The sequence below is a fragment of the Salvelinus sp. IW2-2015 genome, linkage group LG26 (genome assembly GCF_002910315.2).
Source record: "Salvelinus sp. IW2-2015 linkage group LG26, ASM291031v2, whole genome shotgun sequence".
Taxonomy (NCBI): Eukaryota; Metazoa; Chordata; class Actinopteri; order Salmoniformes; family Salmonidae; genus Salvelinus; species Salvelinus sp. IW2-2015.
In genome coordinates this window covers 3580090-3596118 of record NC_036866.1, presented here as the reverse complement: position 1 = coordinate 3596118, position 16029 = coordinate 3580090, and the positions used below count along the sequence as shown (strand labels likewise).

The 16029-nt window shown below is 40.3% G+C and overlaps 2 protein-coding genes across 2 annotated transcripts; one reads left to right on the top strand and one right to left on the bottom strand.

The window, feature by feature from the left end:
* Positions 1 to 7885: 7885 nt before the first annotated feature.
* Positions 7886 to 10561, bottom strand: ndufb5 (NADH:ubiquinone oxidoreductase subunit B5). Its single transcript, XM_023971770.1, has 6 exons — positions 10422 to 10561; positions 9742 to 9827; positions 8883 to 8949; positions 8668 to 8729; positions 8343 to 8449; positions 7886 to 8118 (listed from the first exon to the last, which is right to left on the bottom strand). Exons 1-6 carry the CDS (start codon positions 10537 to 10539, stop codon positions 7998 to 8000), a joined length of 561 nt encoding a protein of 186 aa, XP_023827538.1. The 5' UTR covers positions 10540 to 10561; the 3' UTR covers positions 7886 to 7997.
* A 202-nt stretch (positions 10562 to 10763) lies between these two features.
* On the top strand, positions 10764 to 13966 carry LOC111952835 (large ribosomal subunit protein uL29m). The gene is made up of 7 exons (XM_023971769.2): positions 10764 to 10917; positions 11628 to 11776; positions 11915 to 11975; positions 12595 to 12691; positions 12918 to 13048; positions 13371 to 13466; positions 13639 to 13966. Exons 1-7 carry the CDS (start codon positions 10787 to 10789, stop codon positions 13748 to 13750), a joined length of 777 nt encoding a protein of 258 aa, XP_023827537.1. The 5' UTR covers positions 10764 to 10786; the 3' UTR covers positions 13751 to 13966.
* Positions 13967 to 16029: the final 2063 nt, after the last annotated feature.

Below are 16029 nucleotides of genomic sequence, written 5' to 3'. Positions count from 1 at the left end.
ACTCAAACGAGGGGTCCCACACACATGATTGATAAAACCACCCATACAAATGGCTACACCTCCTCACTGTTTTTCTGAGGACCATTCTCTGTTCAACTTAAAATTGAAATGCTAGATTAGGCTACAAATTGTTTTTTTTAAAGTGGTTTTGGGGGGAGGGGCGGGTGTGGTAGAAACTAGTAGGAATTTATTTGGTTTTTAAATTGTATTTTCTTAGTAGTGCCGAATTAGGAAGACCATAGCTATGTTCGAATACTCATACTAACAGCACTAACCATACTATTTGTGCGTGAATTGAGTATATAGTACGTTTATTGGTCATAGTATGGATATAGTTAGTATGCCAAAAGTTCCCGGATATCGTACTAAATTCGCCAAAATATGAAATATACACTCAGCGGACACTATTTCCATAATTTAGGGCCCATAATGCAATTCTCCATGAAATGGGCGTGGTTTCACATCGTTTTCTGATTTGAAGAAAATGGTGGAAAATATGCAGCCGAAGTACAACAACAGCAGATACAAATTCATTCCTTTAACTAATTATGACAAATATTAAGAACATGTTGATCAATGTAATCAAGTAATGACTTTTCAAATAAGTTACCTTACACGTTATGTTGGCTGACAATTTGTTAGCTACGCTGTCCTTACGAACCACATAGCATATCATTACAGCAGTATGTACCGGTATGTTATCTAGCTACCTAACGTAAGTTGGCTACTTATACATCAAACTTGCCAGTATATTAACTATAGGCTATCTAACTAACTACGCAACGTTTATTGACTTGATTATTGCCGTCGTTCTTAGCTTCGCTAAATGCTACAGTTGGTGTGCGTTCTCAATGGACATTCGGGTGCTTTCTTAAATTCGCTCTGGCGATCTACTCCGATTTCAGAACACTCTCATCTGAGTGTACCAGAGCGCAGAATAATGAATTTACAAGTGCTCAACACCCGTTGAATATGGCTGGTGTCAGTAAAGGTCGGCAAAAAAGCGTACTTAAATTTTTGCCAGCAGCACAGTCACCAACGCTCTGGATAACATGAAAACTGCCTTACCAGCTCTGCTAGGGCAGGTACAATGGTCAGTGTGGTCTCATTTGTGTCTGGAAGTAGCTAGCAAGCTAGCCAACGTTAGCTTGGGTGCTTGACTGCCATTGTAAGTTCAGAATGCTCAAATCAACCATACTCCTCGGCCCGAGCGTCCAGTGTGTGCTCGGAGAGTGAAACGCTCTGAATTTACAAATGGACAATCTGACAATGCTCTGAATTTACGAGCACACTCTGGCACTCCATATTGAATTTAAGAACACACCCGAAGTCGTAAAATGTCTAACTAGTCATTTTTATGCTAACTAGCTAGCAAGAGGTTGCATAGCAACAGCATCAACTTCCGGTAGACAGGCAAAGAGCTAGTACGCTCAACTGAAAGGATCCCGTTCGTTTACAGTATACTAAAATTAACTAATAGTATGTAGTATTTACTCATTAATTATGTAGTATACAGTATGTTAGTATGGGTATTTGAACACAGCTCAGGATTGATAGCATAATTGGTTGGTGGCATGCACTTTAAACGTGTGTTTGCGGACCACCACGATATCATAGAAGAAGAAGAAGGCTACAAATTGCACCGCTTGTGCTATAGGCGTAGGGCTACCTTATGATTGTGAAATAAATTTGACATATTTTGCCCAAACGCTCAAGTCCATACTAGGCTACTTATAAGCTGCATAGGCCTATGTATCCAAATTTGATTCAAGTTTTTGTAAGATAAATACATAATTTCAGACAATACTTTATATTCTATAGGTAACAGCTGTCACACCCTGATCCGTTTCACCTGTCTTTGTGCTTGTCTCCAACCCCCTCCAGGTGTCGCCCATCTTCCTCATTATCCCCAGTGTATTTATATCTGTGTTCTCTATTTGGCTGTTGCCAGTTCGTCTTGTCAGGTCTTACCAGCGTGTTTTCCCATCTCCCTGCTTGCTCAAGTTCTGTTTCCTAGTTTCCCCGGTTCTGACCATTCTGCCTGCCCTGACCCCGAGCCTGCCTGCTGTTCTGTACCTTCTTGACTCTGCCCTGGATTATGGACCTCTGCATGCCTTAGACCTGTCTTTTGCCTGCCACCTGTTTGGGTCAATAAACATCTGTGACTCTAGCTGTCTGCATCTGGGTCTTATCCTGAGGTCTGATAACAGCGTTACTATAATAATAGGGCTACTTTTTGTCCAGATATAGCTGACACTACATACAGTATATATACAAAGGTATGTGGACATCCTTTCAAAATAGTGGATTCGGCTATTTCAGCCACATCTGTTGCAAACAGGTGTATAAAATCGAGCACAAAAGCCATGCAATCTCCATAAACAAACATTGGCAGTGGAATGGCCTTACTGAAGAGCTCTGTGACTTTCAACGTGGCACCATCATAGGACGACACCTTTCCAGTTGGTCAAATTTCTGCCCTGCTAAAGCTGCCCTGGTCAACTGTAAATGCTGTTATTGTGAAGTGGAAACGTCTAGGAGCAACAATAGCTCAGCTGCGAAGTGGTAGGCCACACAAACTCACAGAATGGGACCGCCGAGTGCTGAAGCTCATAGCGTGCAAAAATCACCTGTCCTCGGTTCCAACACTCACTACCGAGTTCCAAACTGCCTCTGGAAGCAACATCAGTACAATAACTGTTCGTCAGGAGCTTCATGAAATTGTTTTCCATGGGTGAGCAGCCTCACACAAGCCTAAGATCTCCATGCACAATGCCAAGCATCGGCTTGCCACCAGTGAACTATGGAGCAGTGGACACGCGTTCTCTGGCAGTCTGGTGGACGAATCTGGGTTTGGCGGATGCCAGGAGAACGCTACCTGCCCAAATGCATAGTGCCAACTTTAAAACAATTCCCCCGTGCACAAAGTGAGGTCCATAAAGTAATGGTTTGTTGAGATCGGTGTGGAAAGACTTGACTAGCCTGCACAGAGCCCTGACCTTAACCCCATTGAACACCTTTGGGATGAATTGGAACGCTGACTGCGAGCCAGCCTAGTCGCCTAACGTCAGTGCTCGACCTCACAAATGCTCTTGTGGCTGAATGGAAACAAGTCCCCCGCAGCAATGTTCCAACATCTAGTGGATAGCCTTCCCAGAAGAGGCTGTTATAGACGACACCATTCTGTATACATCTGGCCCTTCTTTGGACACTGTGTTAACTAACCTCCAGACGAGCTTCAATGCCATTACAACTCTCCTTCCGTGGCCTCCAACTGCTCTTAAATGCAAGTAAAACTTAAATGCATGCTCTTCAACCGATCGCTGCCCGCACCTGCCTGCCCGTCCAGCATCACTACTCTGGAGGGTTCTGACTTAGAATATGTGGACAATTACAAATACCTAGGTGTCTGGTTAGACTGTAAACTCTCCTTCCAGACTCACATTAAGCATCTCCAATCCAAAATTAAATCTAGAATCGGCTTCCTATTTCGCAACAAACCATCCTTCACTCATGCTGCCAAACATACCCTCGTTAAACTGACTATCCTACCGATCCTTGACTTAGGCGGTCATTTATAAAATAGCCTCCAACACTACTCACCAAATTGGATGCAGTCTATCACAGTGCCATCCGTTTTGTCACCACAGCCCCATATACTACCCCCCACTGCGACCTGTATGCTCTTGTTGGCTGGCCCTCGCTTCACATTCTTCGCCAAAACCACTGGCTCCAGGTCATCTACAAGTCTTTGCTAGGTAAAGCCCTGCCTTATCTCAGCTCACTGGTCACCATAGCAGCACCCACCCGTAGCACGCGCTCTAGCAGGTATATTTCACTGGTCACCCCCAAAGACTATTGGCCGCCTTTGCTTCCGGTTTTCTACTGCCAATGACTGGAACGAATTGCAAAAATCACTGAAGCTGGAAACTCATATCTCCCTCACTAACTTTAAGCATCAGCTGTCAGAGCAGCTCACAGATCACTGCACATAGCCTATCTGTAAATAGCCCATCCAACTACTTCATCCCCATATTGTTATTTATTTTTATGCTCCTTTGCACCCCAGTATCTTTACTTGCACATTTAAAAAAATATATATATGTTTTACCTTTATTTAACTAGGCAAGTCAGTTAAGAACAAATTCTTATTTTCAATGACAGCCTACGAACAGTGGTTTAACTGCCTGTTCAGGGGCAGAACAACAGATTTGTACCTTGTCAGCTCGAGGATTTGAACTTGCAACCTTGCGGTTACTAGTCCAATGCTCTAACCACTAGGCTACCCTGCCGCCCCGCTCATCTTCTGCACATCTATTTATTTCATTACCTCCCTAATCTTACCTCATTTGCACACACTGTATATAGATATTTTCTATTGTGTTGTTACTGTACGTTTTTTTATTCCATGTGTAACTCTGTGTTGTTTGTGTCGCACTGCTTTGCTTTATCTTGGCCAGGTCACAGTTGTAAATGAGAACTTGTTCTCAACTGGCCTCCCTGGTTAAATAAAGGTATTTTTATTTTTTAAATAGCAGCAAAGGGGAGATCAACTCCATATTAATGCCCATGATTTTGGAATGAGATGTTTGATGAGCAGGTGTCCACATACTTTTGGTCATCCAGTGTACTTTTAATGAAGGGAATACAGCTTATTTGACCACAGTGACTTTTCAGGGTTGGTACTGAGAGTACAATAAGTGCTAAAACTAATTTTCTACATAGATTCATGCTTTCAAATGTATGCTATCTATGTACCATCAATATTATGTGTATACACAAGGTAAGTTTGTGATATTGTACTATATTTAGTCTCTGGACACAAGGTGTTACTGTTCTTTATACATTTCATGAAACACGTCATGCCATCAGAACAGCTAAATTCTTTGGGGCATGGACTCTACAAGGTGTCGAAAGTGTTCCACAGAGATGCTGGCCACCATGTTGCTTCTAATGCTTCCCACAGTTGTGTCAAGTTGGCTGGATGTCCTTTGCGTGGTGTAGCATTATTGATACACATTGGAAACTGTTGAGCGTGCAAACCCAGCAGCGTTGCAGTTTTTGACACAAACCGGTGCGCCTGGCACCTACTACCGTACCCCGTTCAAAGGCACTTAAATCCTTTGTCTTGCCCGTTCACCCTCTGAATGGCACACATAAACAATCCATGTTTCAATTGTCTCAAGGGTTAAAAATCCTTCTTTAAATCGGTCTCCTCCCCTTCGTCTCCTCTGATTGAAGTGGATTTAACAAGTGACATCAATAAGGGATCACAGCTTTCACCTGGATTTACCTGGTCAGTCATGGAAAGAGCATGTTTTGTACACTCAGTGTATATATAAAAACAATATGTAAAGAAACCCACACACGCTTTGACACACTCTCTCTCACACACACATCCCACTAGAGTATATTCTGTATAAGCAAATCCAATGCAACTCAATGGAGACTTGCATAGTATATAGCCTGGACCAATATACAGCTCTATAAAAACATAAAACAATATCTAAGAAGAAATCCACTCTCTCTCTCCCCTCGAGAAAATCAAGTAGAAGTAAATTCAATGGAGGCTGGAGAGTGAGTCATTTTACAGCATTTTTCATTTTTCTCTCTCTTTCTCAGATCTTAAACATGTTCAAATCTTAATAATTGTCTGGAACAATATATAAATAAATAATATATGAAGAAATCCACACACATTGCACTGCTCTCTTTTTTTACATACAACTCKGGATTTTTTTTAAAGAGACCACTGAAAAATGATCAGTTTCTCTAGTTTGACTATTTCTAGGTATGTGTTTGGGTAAAATGAACATTTTTGTTTTATTCTATAAACTACTGACAACATTTCTCCCAAATTCCCCCCCAAAATATTGTCATTTAGAGCATTTATTTGCAGAAAATGACAACTGGTCAAAATAACAAAAAATATGCAGTTTTGTAAGATCTCAAATAATGCAAAGAAAATAAGTTAATATTCATTTTTAAACAACACAATACTAATGTTTTAACTTAGGAAAAGTTCAGAAATCAATATTTGGTGGAATAACCCTGATTATCAATCACAGCTTTCATGTCTTGGCATGCTCTCCACCAGTCTTTCACATTGATGTTGGGTGACTTTATGCCACTCTTGGCGCAAAAATTCAAGCAGCTCGGCTTTGTTTGATGGTTTGTGACCACCCATCTTACTCTTGATCACATTCTAGAGGTTTTCAATGGGGTTCAGGTCTGGAGACTGGGCTGGCCATGACAGGGTCTTGATCTGGTGGTCCTCCATCCACACCTTGATTGACCTGGCTGTGTGGCATGGAGCATTGTCCTGCTGGAAACACCAATCCTCAGAGTTGGGGAACATTGTCAGAGCAGAAGGAACCACGTTTTTTTCCAGGACAACCTTGTACGTGGCTTGATTCATGCGTCCTTCACAAAGACAAAATCTCCCCGATTCCAGCCTTGCTGAAGCACCTCCAGATCATCACCAAATTTCAGTGGGTGTGAGACCTGGAGAGGCCTACAAGCCACAGTCTCGCACCCACTGTGGTATGTGTACCTTTAGATTCGAGCCAGTGTCTTAATACCGCTTTCAAATGCTAGTCGGAACTAGGAAACTCTGAAATGTCCATCTTGCTAATTCGTTGAACGCGGTACGTGATGAATTACAACCAGTTAATAAGTGGGAAGTAACTGAGTTACCTAGTTCTGACTAGCAAATGAACGAGGTATTTGTAGCTTAACCTGTTATTACTACAAGCAACATGGTGGGAAAGGCCAACCATTCTGAATATTTTTACAAATAAACGTCTTTGACGCTAATGTTGTTTAGTCTGATGTCCTGGGGTTTCTTTGATTGAATGTTTAGTTTGAGGGAACTGTAAAATGTTTTACATTTTGCTTATGAATTTAATCACTTTTTGACTTCCATGTTTGCCGATGGTAGAAATGGTCCGAAAGTGCTCGGTGACCTATTTCGCATACCCCCCCACGAGACATCCATGCACACCAATGAGTTGAGTAATATATTTGGCATTTTTGGGCTCAGAATAGGTTAAAATATATAATTCTTTAACAATTTCATTCTGAAATGTATTTCAAAATACATATGCTGAAGTAATTATGATCCCGACACTGGAAGTTTACTATATAATGACCTTGCTAAAATGTCCATGTAGCCTGTCTAGACACTTATACTATGCTAACACCAAATTACATGCATTTACACCACACATAATTTGTTGTGGCACATTTTTATATTGTACTACGTTTAGAGGATGTGAATGGGTTGCGTTAGACTGGGGGTAAGGCCCCGCGATAGACTAGCGCCCTGTCCAGTGGGGTGTACTTGTACATCAATCTGCCTCACGTTACAGAAAAGTCATTCTGGCTTGCAAAATTTACCATAGTCTGTTTCCTGTCATTTAAATTTACCCCAACTCCTGTAATCAGTCCAAGGATGCAGCTCAAAAGGCTTCTCTTATCTGCATTGTTGTGAAAGMAAATGTCCCGAGAGTATCGATCATTACATGATCGCACGTTCACTTCGTTTCATATCTTTCACTGTTTTTATATCAATGCAGAATGAGGGAGAAACATTCCTCACAGCACTGCCATCCAGTGGACATTCATTGGTTATGACAAAGTCACCTTTCTTAGGTATGAGGAAGCATAAACGACCTGTCGGTGAACATTGTAATTTCATCACAACAAATGGGAGCAATAAACTAAAAAGAAAGTTGAAGGACAGTTGTGCACCACTGCGAGAGAATGGGCCGTTCAGTACGTACTGTTGCAAAACATTTAGCCAAATGAACGCACCCCGGTTAAACAAAATTGTAATTGTGAAGCCCATTAAGAGAAAATATCTGTCTAAAGATGAAAAACAGCCTTTCAAAGTATTGACATTTACTTTATTTTAGTCATGAAGGAAATAATATACAAACAGTGAGCCATCAACACGTGGCACTGACAGTTTAGACTGGATGGTTGGACCGGTTGGTTTAATTGTCAGGCGTTGATTTGATGCTGTTGTCGACCAGATTCTTGTCCAGTGTCTCAATGTGGAACCAGGGTCCATCTCCCTTCGTTCTCATCTGCTTACGCACCTCTAGCTGTTTCAGTCTGCAGATACAAAAACATTACATTTGCCAACAAATCCTTTGTACAGATTGCAGATGTGTACTGTCAACAGTGTTTTCTTTAATATTTTACATTCCATTTTGTTAATTCAAAACATAAGGAATGCAAGCACTAAGTTGCAAGAGGACCTAAATGTTAGGGCAGCAAACCAATTAGATACAGGCTATGCAGTCAGTGGCAGCTCATCATCACTGTGTGACACTCACCTCATCTCACCCTTCTCAGACTCAATCTGGATCAGAGCCATCATTTTCTCATAGTCTTTCACTGGGGAGTCATAGAAGGTCCGTGAGATCCACCTGGTGATAGGATGCTGCAAATACAGGCACAACAATAGGACTCACAATCAACTTTACCCAAGTCTGATTGTAAGCAATCTTCAGTGGTATGTATCTCCAATGTGAATGTTTTGTTCAGATTTATAGGCTAGATGATGCCATTTCATTTTGTGATAGAATGACTAGTCACTTCTGATATTTGCTAATAAGGCATGGATTGTGATGAGTGAATACAACGGCGGGATCGTAGTACCTTGTAGTACTCCCAATGCTCAGGCTCATAATCTTCAGGAATTCCAGCCAGCTCAGCCTCACCTTAAAAAAAAACAATAAAATATTTAGGTTAATTTATATTTTACCATATTTCTCCATAAACATGAACTGAAAGTGCCAGTGTCTTCATCATCACCACTGTCCCATATAAAAATGGAACATTTCTGTACAATGGAAATATCTACACACACTTACCGACAAACACATTCACGGATGTCACAAAGACCGCAACTGGGATTCCAGTAAGCAGGATATAGAATTTCTAGGAAGAAAAGTGGGGGGTGAATAAGTTAGTGAATAAAGTGGTTCAGTGCTGTGGACAGTGATGTAAATAGGATAGTTCTAGTCCTTGATCATKACTCACAGTTCCATTACATTACACATAAGAGTCATTGGACGAAGGCATCTTCTGTATGGGGGAGTTTTATTAAGAGCCCTGATGCTTGGTCTGAACATTAACACGCACTGGTTGCGGTACGGTTTTGGGAGCATAAGGAAAAACAAAAAAGGTTCAAATTGATACACAACTATATATAGTTAGTGTTCCCACACAGCCATATCTCCATGTTACAGCGCTTGTTTACGGACAACAGAGGCGACCACCTATGCTAATTAGCTATCTAACATGCTCCGAACACCTGTATGTAAGCGTAACTCTAAGTGTATTTTTGTCAGATGGAGGCACATAGCTGTATGGATTTGTGAACAACTACTAATGTTTCTTATTTGAAAGGTTCTTTCTCGCTGATGAAAGTTGAGGACCATTTGTTTCTAAAGCCGTATCGCAAGCGATGATTGACTTTTCTAAACATTATAACACAATGTCGGGATTGCAATTCACATGAGCCGGTCTTGGCTGAAGCTAACCGCTGAAAACCGCAGAGAGAAGGCAGAATTTTTCTTAAAACTGTATTGTTGTTTAAGGGCTTGTAAGTAAGCATTTCACTGTAAGGTCGACACCTGTTGTATTCTGCACATGTGACAAATACAATTTGATTGAGAATAGCTCCTAGAGTTTGAGAACTAGTTCTAGTCTGAATAACTAGAAACTTACCAATAACTGCAGAAACCTCCGGTCATAGAAGCCAGTGGGCTTGATGACAAACATCTGCTTCCCATGGCTTCCCCAGCGGACTGCCACTACAAAGCAACGTTTTCAGGGATGTTAAACACGGCCACACATTATTTATGTGTGCATATAAAGCATTGCATTACTATATTGCTGCACCTAGAGAGGAAAAGGTTGGAAAGGTTGCTAGTTAGTTACCATTCAACTAGCTAACTATTGTTCAGTGTTGTGTTAAAAATGAAATTCTGTCATCACTGTGACACTCGGGTGAAAGAAAATTCAGTTGTTTCGGTGTGTGTTGTGCTAGCAAGGCTGTGTGTATTTAGCTTGGCTGCTAGCTAGCTTAGCAGCTGTCGTTTGTCCACTAAGCAGGTCAACAACACGTCAAGTTCATGAGCATCACAAGTCGTTTGAAAACGATGAAAATCAATCAGTAAAATGAGATTTGTATGTTGTCGTTTGTAGTGCTGGCAAGAGGAGACACTTGAGAGAAAGATGGCTAACTAGGTCATGCCATGGCTAGCTAGACAACTAGCAACGATAAGAATACGTTAGCATGAAGCTAACGTTAGCCAGTCACACAGGACTAACTACAAGGTCACAATAAGATATGCCCACCACGAAGGAAGGAATTGTTGATGTTGGAAACGTGGAATACCATATACCTTTATCTGTGCGTTGTGCAGTTCTGCTGAGCAAATTCACCGCAGAATTCCCCGATTTTAGAGGATTTAGCCTGGCTGCAAAAACAGCGGCAGACCGAAGAACACTCATGCCCACCATCGCTACTGAGGGCAAGCAGATTGGTAGACGCTTCTGTGATTGGCTCGACCATGTAAAGTCGAAGCAGCCATATTTACTAAGGGAAAACATATGCGAATAAGAATAACAACATGAAGAATTCATATAAATATTTAATTTCCAATATGTTGCTTTTTATTAGCTTTTGTTCACGATTCAAATTGCTAAAATTATTTACGTGTGTTTATTTATTTTGATGATGCATCCTGGGTAGAGTATTAGGGCAAACATGGCGGCGACCTCAACAGGACGTGTTTTGACACTTTGCAGACAGTTTCAAAACGCTTTTAGGATATCTACACCCATATCAGCTCAACAGTCTGCTGTCACTTTGACCAAATCTCAGTCTTATACTCACAGGTAAGAATCTAAAGCCTACCGTTTCTAACAGCCAAATACTCGATCTAAACGTGATTTGATTCTCAATTGCGATATTGTTCTAAAACATAAAGCCCTTAACGTTCATATCACATCCAAATAATTTCACAAATGCAAAATATACACTTACTGTACACCACAGGAGGTTGGTGGCACCTTAATTGAGGAGGACGGGATCATAGTAATGCCTGGAATGGAATGGTMTCGAACTCACACATGGTTTCCATGTGTTTGATTCCATTCACGCCATTCCAGTCTTTATTATGAGCCGTCCTCAGGTGTTCAGCGCCTGTTAGATAGATAATTAGCACAGGTGGTCCCTCTGTTTTCTGTCTGTAAACACATGACGTAACATATGACCGTGTGGGAACCCTAACCCTATAAAAGGTGTGTATCAATGTTGTCTTTGTTTTATGAAAATCATTTATCGTTGATTTGAAAGATATAGTTCAATATACTTCCAAAACCGTACCCGCAAGAGCTGCATATTAATGTTTAGATTGAGTTAGCAGTTCTTAAACTCCCAGGTACAGAAGATGCCTTCGTTCAATGATTCTTATGTGTAATGTAATGGAACTGTGTGTCATTACCATGGGCTAACACCACGATGGCACTGTCTGTAATGTAATGGTGAGGATGCTGATGAATGTATTTTACCATGTACCTAAATCTGCTGTGGTCCCCTCTGTTAGGCTAACATCTCCTCTTTTGAGCTCAAGTTCGCACTGTCATGTGGGCCTTGTCCGTCAGTGTCGGCCTCTGCACACAACCATCAGCAGGAGAGGACTTGAGGAGTTTTTCGACATACCTGAAAACTGGGGGGAGGTAACCGTGAAGTCAGGTTAGCCTTTTGACAGTATATCTGATCACCAAAGCAAAGTTTTTTTTTTTTTTTTTTGAAAAATAAATAAATTTCCTCCGACTAAAGAACTGGTAAGTATCTGAGTATGACATTGATTATTTTCCTGATTAATTGTAGGAGCACCATGGATGGCCAAGCAACTAAGGACAAAAAGTAATGAGGACTTACACAAGCTCTGGTAGGTGGTGAATGTTGACACTAAGTACGTTTACATGCACACTAATAATTCGATATTAAACAGATTATGGCAGTAGGCAGAGTATGGCATTAGTCATGTAAACAACTTACTCTGCTTATCTTAATCTGCGTAAGGTCATAATCGAAGTAAGCATAAGTTGATTAAAACACCTGGTTTTCTGATTCATCTTTCAAATTATTAGGACATGTAAACAGCTTATTCGGCTTTCCGGCGGTGTATATGATCTGTATGTGTCAGCACCAGGTATGCGCGAGTGAAGTGAGTTCGGAAAAACTGAAAGTATGTATCTTAGATTTTTCACATACAAACTTTATGTCCGAACTCCGAATCAAATAGTCTTCACAAAAATATCATGGTAGAACGTTTGTGATTGGTGATTTTCTGCATTTATCAAAGTTCCATCAGGTAGCCTCATTTCAGATGTGTCCATGTAAACAGGATTATTAAGGAAATCGTTCTTCTTGCAAAGCATGTAAACATTAAATAACTATTATATTAACCTATCACAATCGCATTATTGTGTGCATGTAACCGTGCTCATTGAATGAAGAGCACTGAACTCCAGAATGAATATCCATGAACTAAACTGTTCTCACAGGTATGTGCTCCTGAAAGAGAAGAACATGCTGCTCACCACTGAGCAGGAGTCCAAAAGGCAAAGGATTCAGATGCCAAGTCCAGAGCGACTAAAGAAGGTAGATGACACAGCACTTCTGACCAGGTTCACCATTATTAAACATCTGGAAATATTTCTGTTAGGGCATAGGTAATAATACAAGAATGTCAAAGGGGAAGGATTAATGTCAATGACAGCTATCAATGGGTCTCTTTTGTAGAAGTGTTATTGGTCCAACTAGTACCTTTAAATATGAATGCAGATACTCCAGTCCACAGAAATTGAGACAACCCTTATCTCCTCAGATTGAAAGGTCTATGAAGAGACTAGACACAGTGGTGAAGGAGAGAGAAGACGCTCTCCGCCTGCTCCAGACAGGCCAGGAGAGAGCGAGGCCTGGGGCCTGGAGAAAGGACGTCTTTGGACAGGTCTACTGGTACGGAGCTTCCATACACAACACACCACCTTCATACAATATCTCCTTCCACAACTAAGTGTTGCTTTCACCTTACTGTCCTCGTTTCCCATTCAATTTTCTAACATGCTGTACAAAATGTAGCATGTTAGCATTCTGGAGGTCAGTGCTCCGACATTGAGTGAAGTGAACCGTCTTTGGAAAACTATCGGGGTTGAGGAATTAAGTACTCGAAGCAAACAAAGGCAGTTCTCCTGAAAAATATTCAAAGTTAATTCATAGGTGTCAAATGGCAAGTTTGAATGTTATTGTACACTCTGCGATCATTGTATTTTTTTTCTAGGTACCGGTTTAGAGAGCATGCCCTTCCTTGGTACATGAACAAGCGATACAAACGCAAACGTTTCTACACACCCCTATTTGTCACCCCCCACATGAGGTAAGAAATATTGTTCATGCATTCATTTAGAACAGTGTATAATATGAGAACCTCCAAGCAGAGCACGTAACCATGTCACCTCTTGCATAATTTTTGTCCTGGGTCAGCTTCAACTTCACAAGGGCAAAAGCACTCGTCTGTTGTCACAATTAGTCTTCTTTATTTTGTCCAGGCTTCGTCTAGAGAAACACCTCCGTGCTAAGACCAGAAAGCAGAACGGAGAGAGACAAATGCAAGCCAGGCTCCAGGAGAAGTTTCCTCAAATGAAGGCCCAGTCATCATGAGACTGTTAATGACCAAGAAACATCATTCTCCCTCCTGCCATTCAGATTGGAGCTTGTGACTATCTAAATTAATTTACCCCCTGTTTTTTGCATAAATATGTCTGTCATCAGCATTTATTTGATGTTGGTAGACTAGCATTTGTATGTCTTCCTCTGTATCATGATGCCTTGACATTGGTTATATGGTTATTAATATTAAAGTGATGTACAGACTGAGTTTGTACTCTATTTTTTAAGCCACAGAAATCTAAATATCCTTGAACATAACTTAATTTAAGTTGAAAGATTGCGCCAAGAATAAAATGTGGGTGAATAAATATTCTGTTTTTAATCAAACTTTTGTAATGCTGCAAGCCCTTTCCAGCAATTGTCACTGCAGGTATTCTGAACATTGTCTTTTCTATTATGAATGGGATATTTTTCATACCCGTTTGACCGCTCAGACAAATGTAATAAACTATAATTACGAATGTGAACGTTGTCTAACAAAAGTTTAAGTTATACACCTTCAATAAGATGGATCTTGAACTTTGATACCATTACATGAAGGGTCAATTGTGAAAACCCTACAAGCCAGTGATATAGAGACATTAGAAAACTACTTGGCACCACTGAAAACAAACCTTAAGTAAAAATTATTTTAATCGTTTTTGGGGTATCTGTATTTTGACAATTTCAGTACATTCATAAAGGACAAAAATGTACTTTTGACTCCATCCACTTTCCCTGACACCCAAAAGTACATTTTGAATGCTTTGTATGACAGGAAAATGGTCCAATTCACACATTTATCAAGAGAACATCCCTGGCCATCCCCTGCCTCTGATCTGGCAGACTCAATAAACACAAATGCCTAGTTTATAAATKATGTCTAAGTGTTGGAGTGTGCCCCTGGCTATTCTTACATTTAAAAAAAAAACAATACAAGTGTGTTTGCTTTGCTTAATTTTTTATTATTTTAACTTTTGATACTTAAGTATATTTCAAACCAAATATTCTCAGACATCTCAAGTAGTATTTTACTGGGCAACTTTCACATTTACTTGAGTCATACTGTTGGCAACTGACTAATTGARTACTTTTTCCACCACTGTTTGTTTTGGACATTTATTTTTTTATCAAATGTATTTAACAGGGACAATACACTGTATTTCTGTAAATGTGCCAGATCTAGCCAGCTGGCTTTGTGATGTAACAAAGTTAGTTGACGATGTAATGAAAACTGACAGTTAAATATGTGTGTGTAGAACTGTTGCACATTTGATCTGGAAATGAGGACCACACCTACTGGTCAAAAGGAGTGAATTGCACCTCCAATTGAAGTCAATAATAAGGTATGGAATCTTRCCAATACAGTCATTATTTATATAGCTCTGCAGCTTGTAGTATTTTGAAGGAGATAAGCAAGGGAAAATGATGCTTTGGTTAATATTTCTCACGTGAAAGAAAACATGACCATGCTAACTGAAAAATGGGTACATGCATATTGGTCAAATGTAGTAGCCATAGGCCTACCTACATCTTCTGAAGCTGTGTTGGGCCTACTTGATTAAAAAAAAAATGTCACATAGACGATGTCCATAAATTAGACAACAATACTGAACAGCTGTAGCCCGTTGGTAGTGGTAGGCTTCTGGCTGTGATCTCTGACCCCTGTAACGGTGAATAGTGGCAACTTACCGCAGGTGTTTAGGCTTGTTTACTAGGCTAAGTAGTGCATTGGGTTAGGCTATGTGCAGCATGGGCATATAGGAAACCACTCTAGCTGCTTAACTCACCTTGGCCATGAGCTCTATAGCTTACAGCTATTGCATCACCTACAAAGCATAAACTGAATGTTACATGTGTTTCCTGTCAGGTATTTTAATTGTCTGTATTGTCTACTTGTTACATGTTTGTAAAGTCTTAATTTGTAATTGTTTGTAATGTCTTATCAATTGGTGTTGGACCACAGGAAGATTAGCTAACGTAATAGCGTTAGCTAATGGGGATTCTAGTAGAAATTCACAAGACTGTTCACAGATTCACATTGATCACAGAATCTGACTGATAATCTTAATATAAATTTGAGTTTTTTACTGGACAACCGACACTTGACAGAAGGGCTAATCCATAGAAAGAAAATGTGATCTTGGATCTTGAACTCCCCTAGCTACATTTTGACTTAATGTTCAATATTACTAGTGGCACTCTGTCCTTACGAACAGTAAATCAWTGGGTCTGACTGTTTTGATTTAATTCAATTTCATCATCGACAGTGRAACAACCACCACATAATC

What these genes read in the sequence shown, in the direction of transcription:
- ndufb5 (XM_023971770.1), bottom strand. Translation starts at nt 10,539, where the DNA reads ATGGTGGGCATGAGTGTTCTTCGGTCTGCCGCTGTTTTTGCAGCCAGG. An exon ending in TGCACAACGCACAGATAAAG is followed by an intron (nt 9,828 to 10,421) that starts GTATATGGTATT and finishes GTTGCTTTGTAG; the next exon opens with TGGCAGTCCGCTGGGGAAGC. An exon ending in TCTGAGAAGGGTGAGATGAG is followed by an intron (nt 8,119 to 8,342) that starts GTGAGTGTCACA and finishes TTGTATCTGCAG; the next exon opens with ACTGAAACAGCTAGAGGTGC.
- LOC111952835 (XM_023971769.2), top strand. Translation starts at nt 10,787, where the DNA reads ATGGCGGCGACCTCAACAGGACGTGTTTTGACACTTTGCAGACAGTTT. An exon ending in GGAGGTAACCGTGAAGTCAG is followed by an intron (nt 11,777 to 11,914) that starts GTTAGCCTTTTG and finishes GATTAATTGTAG; the next exon opens with GAGCACCATGGATGGCCAAG. An exon ending in GTCTTTGGACAGGTCTACTG is followed by an intron (nt 13,049 to 13,370) that starts GTACGGAGCTTC and finishes TTTTTTTTCTAG; the next exon opens with GTACCGGTTTAGAGAGCATG.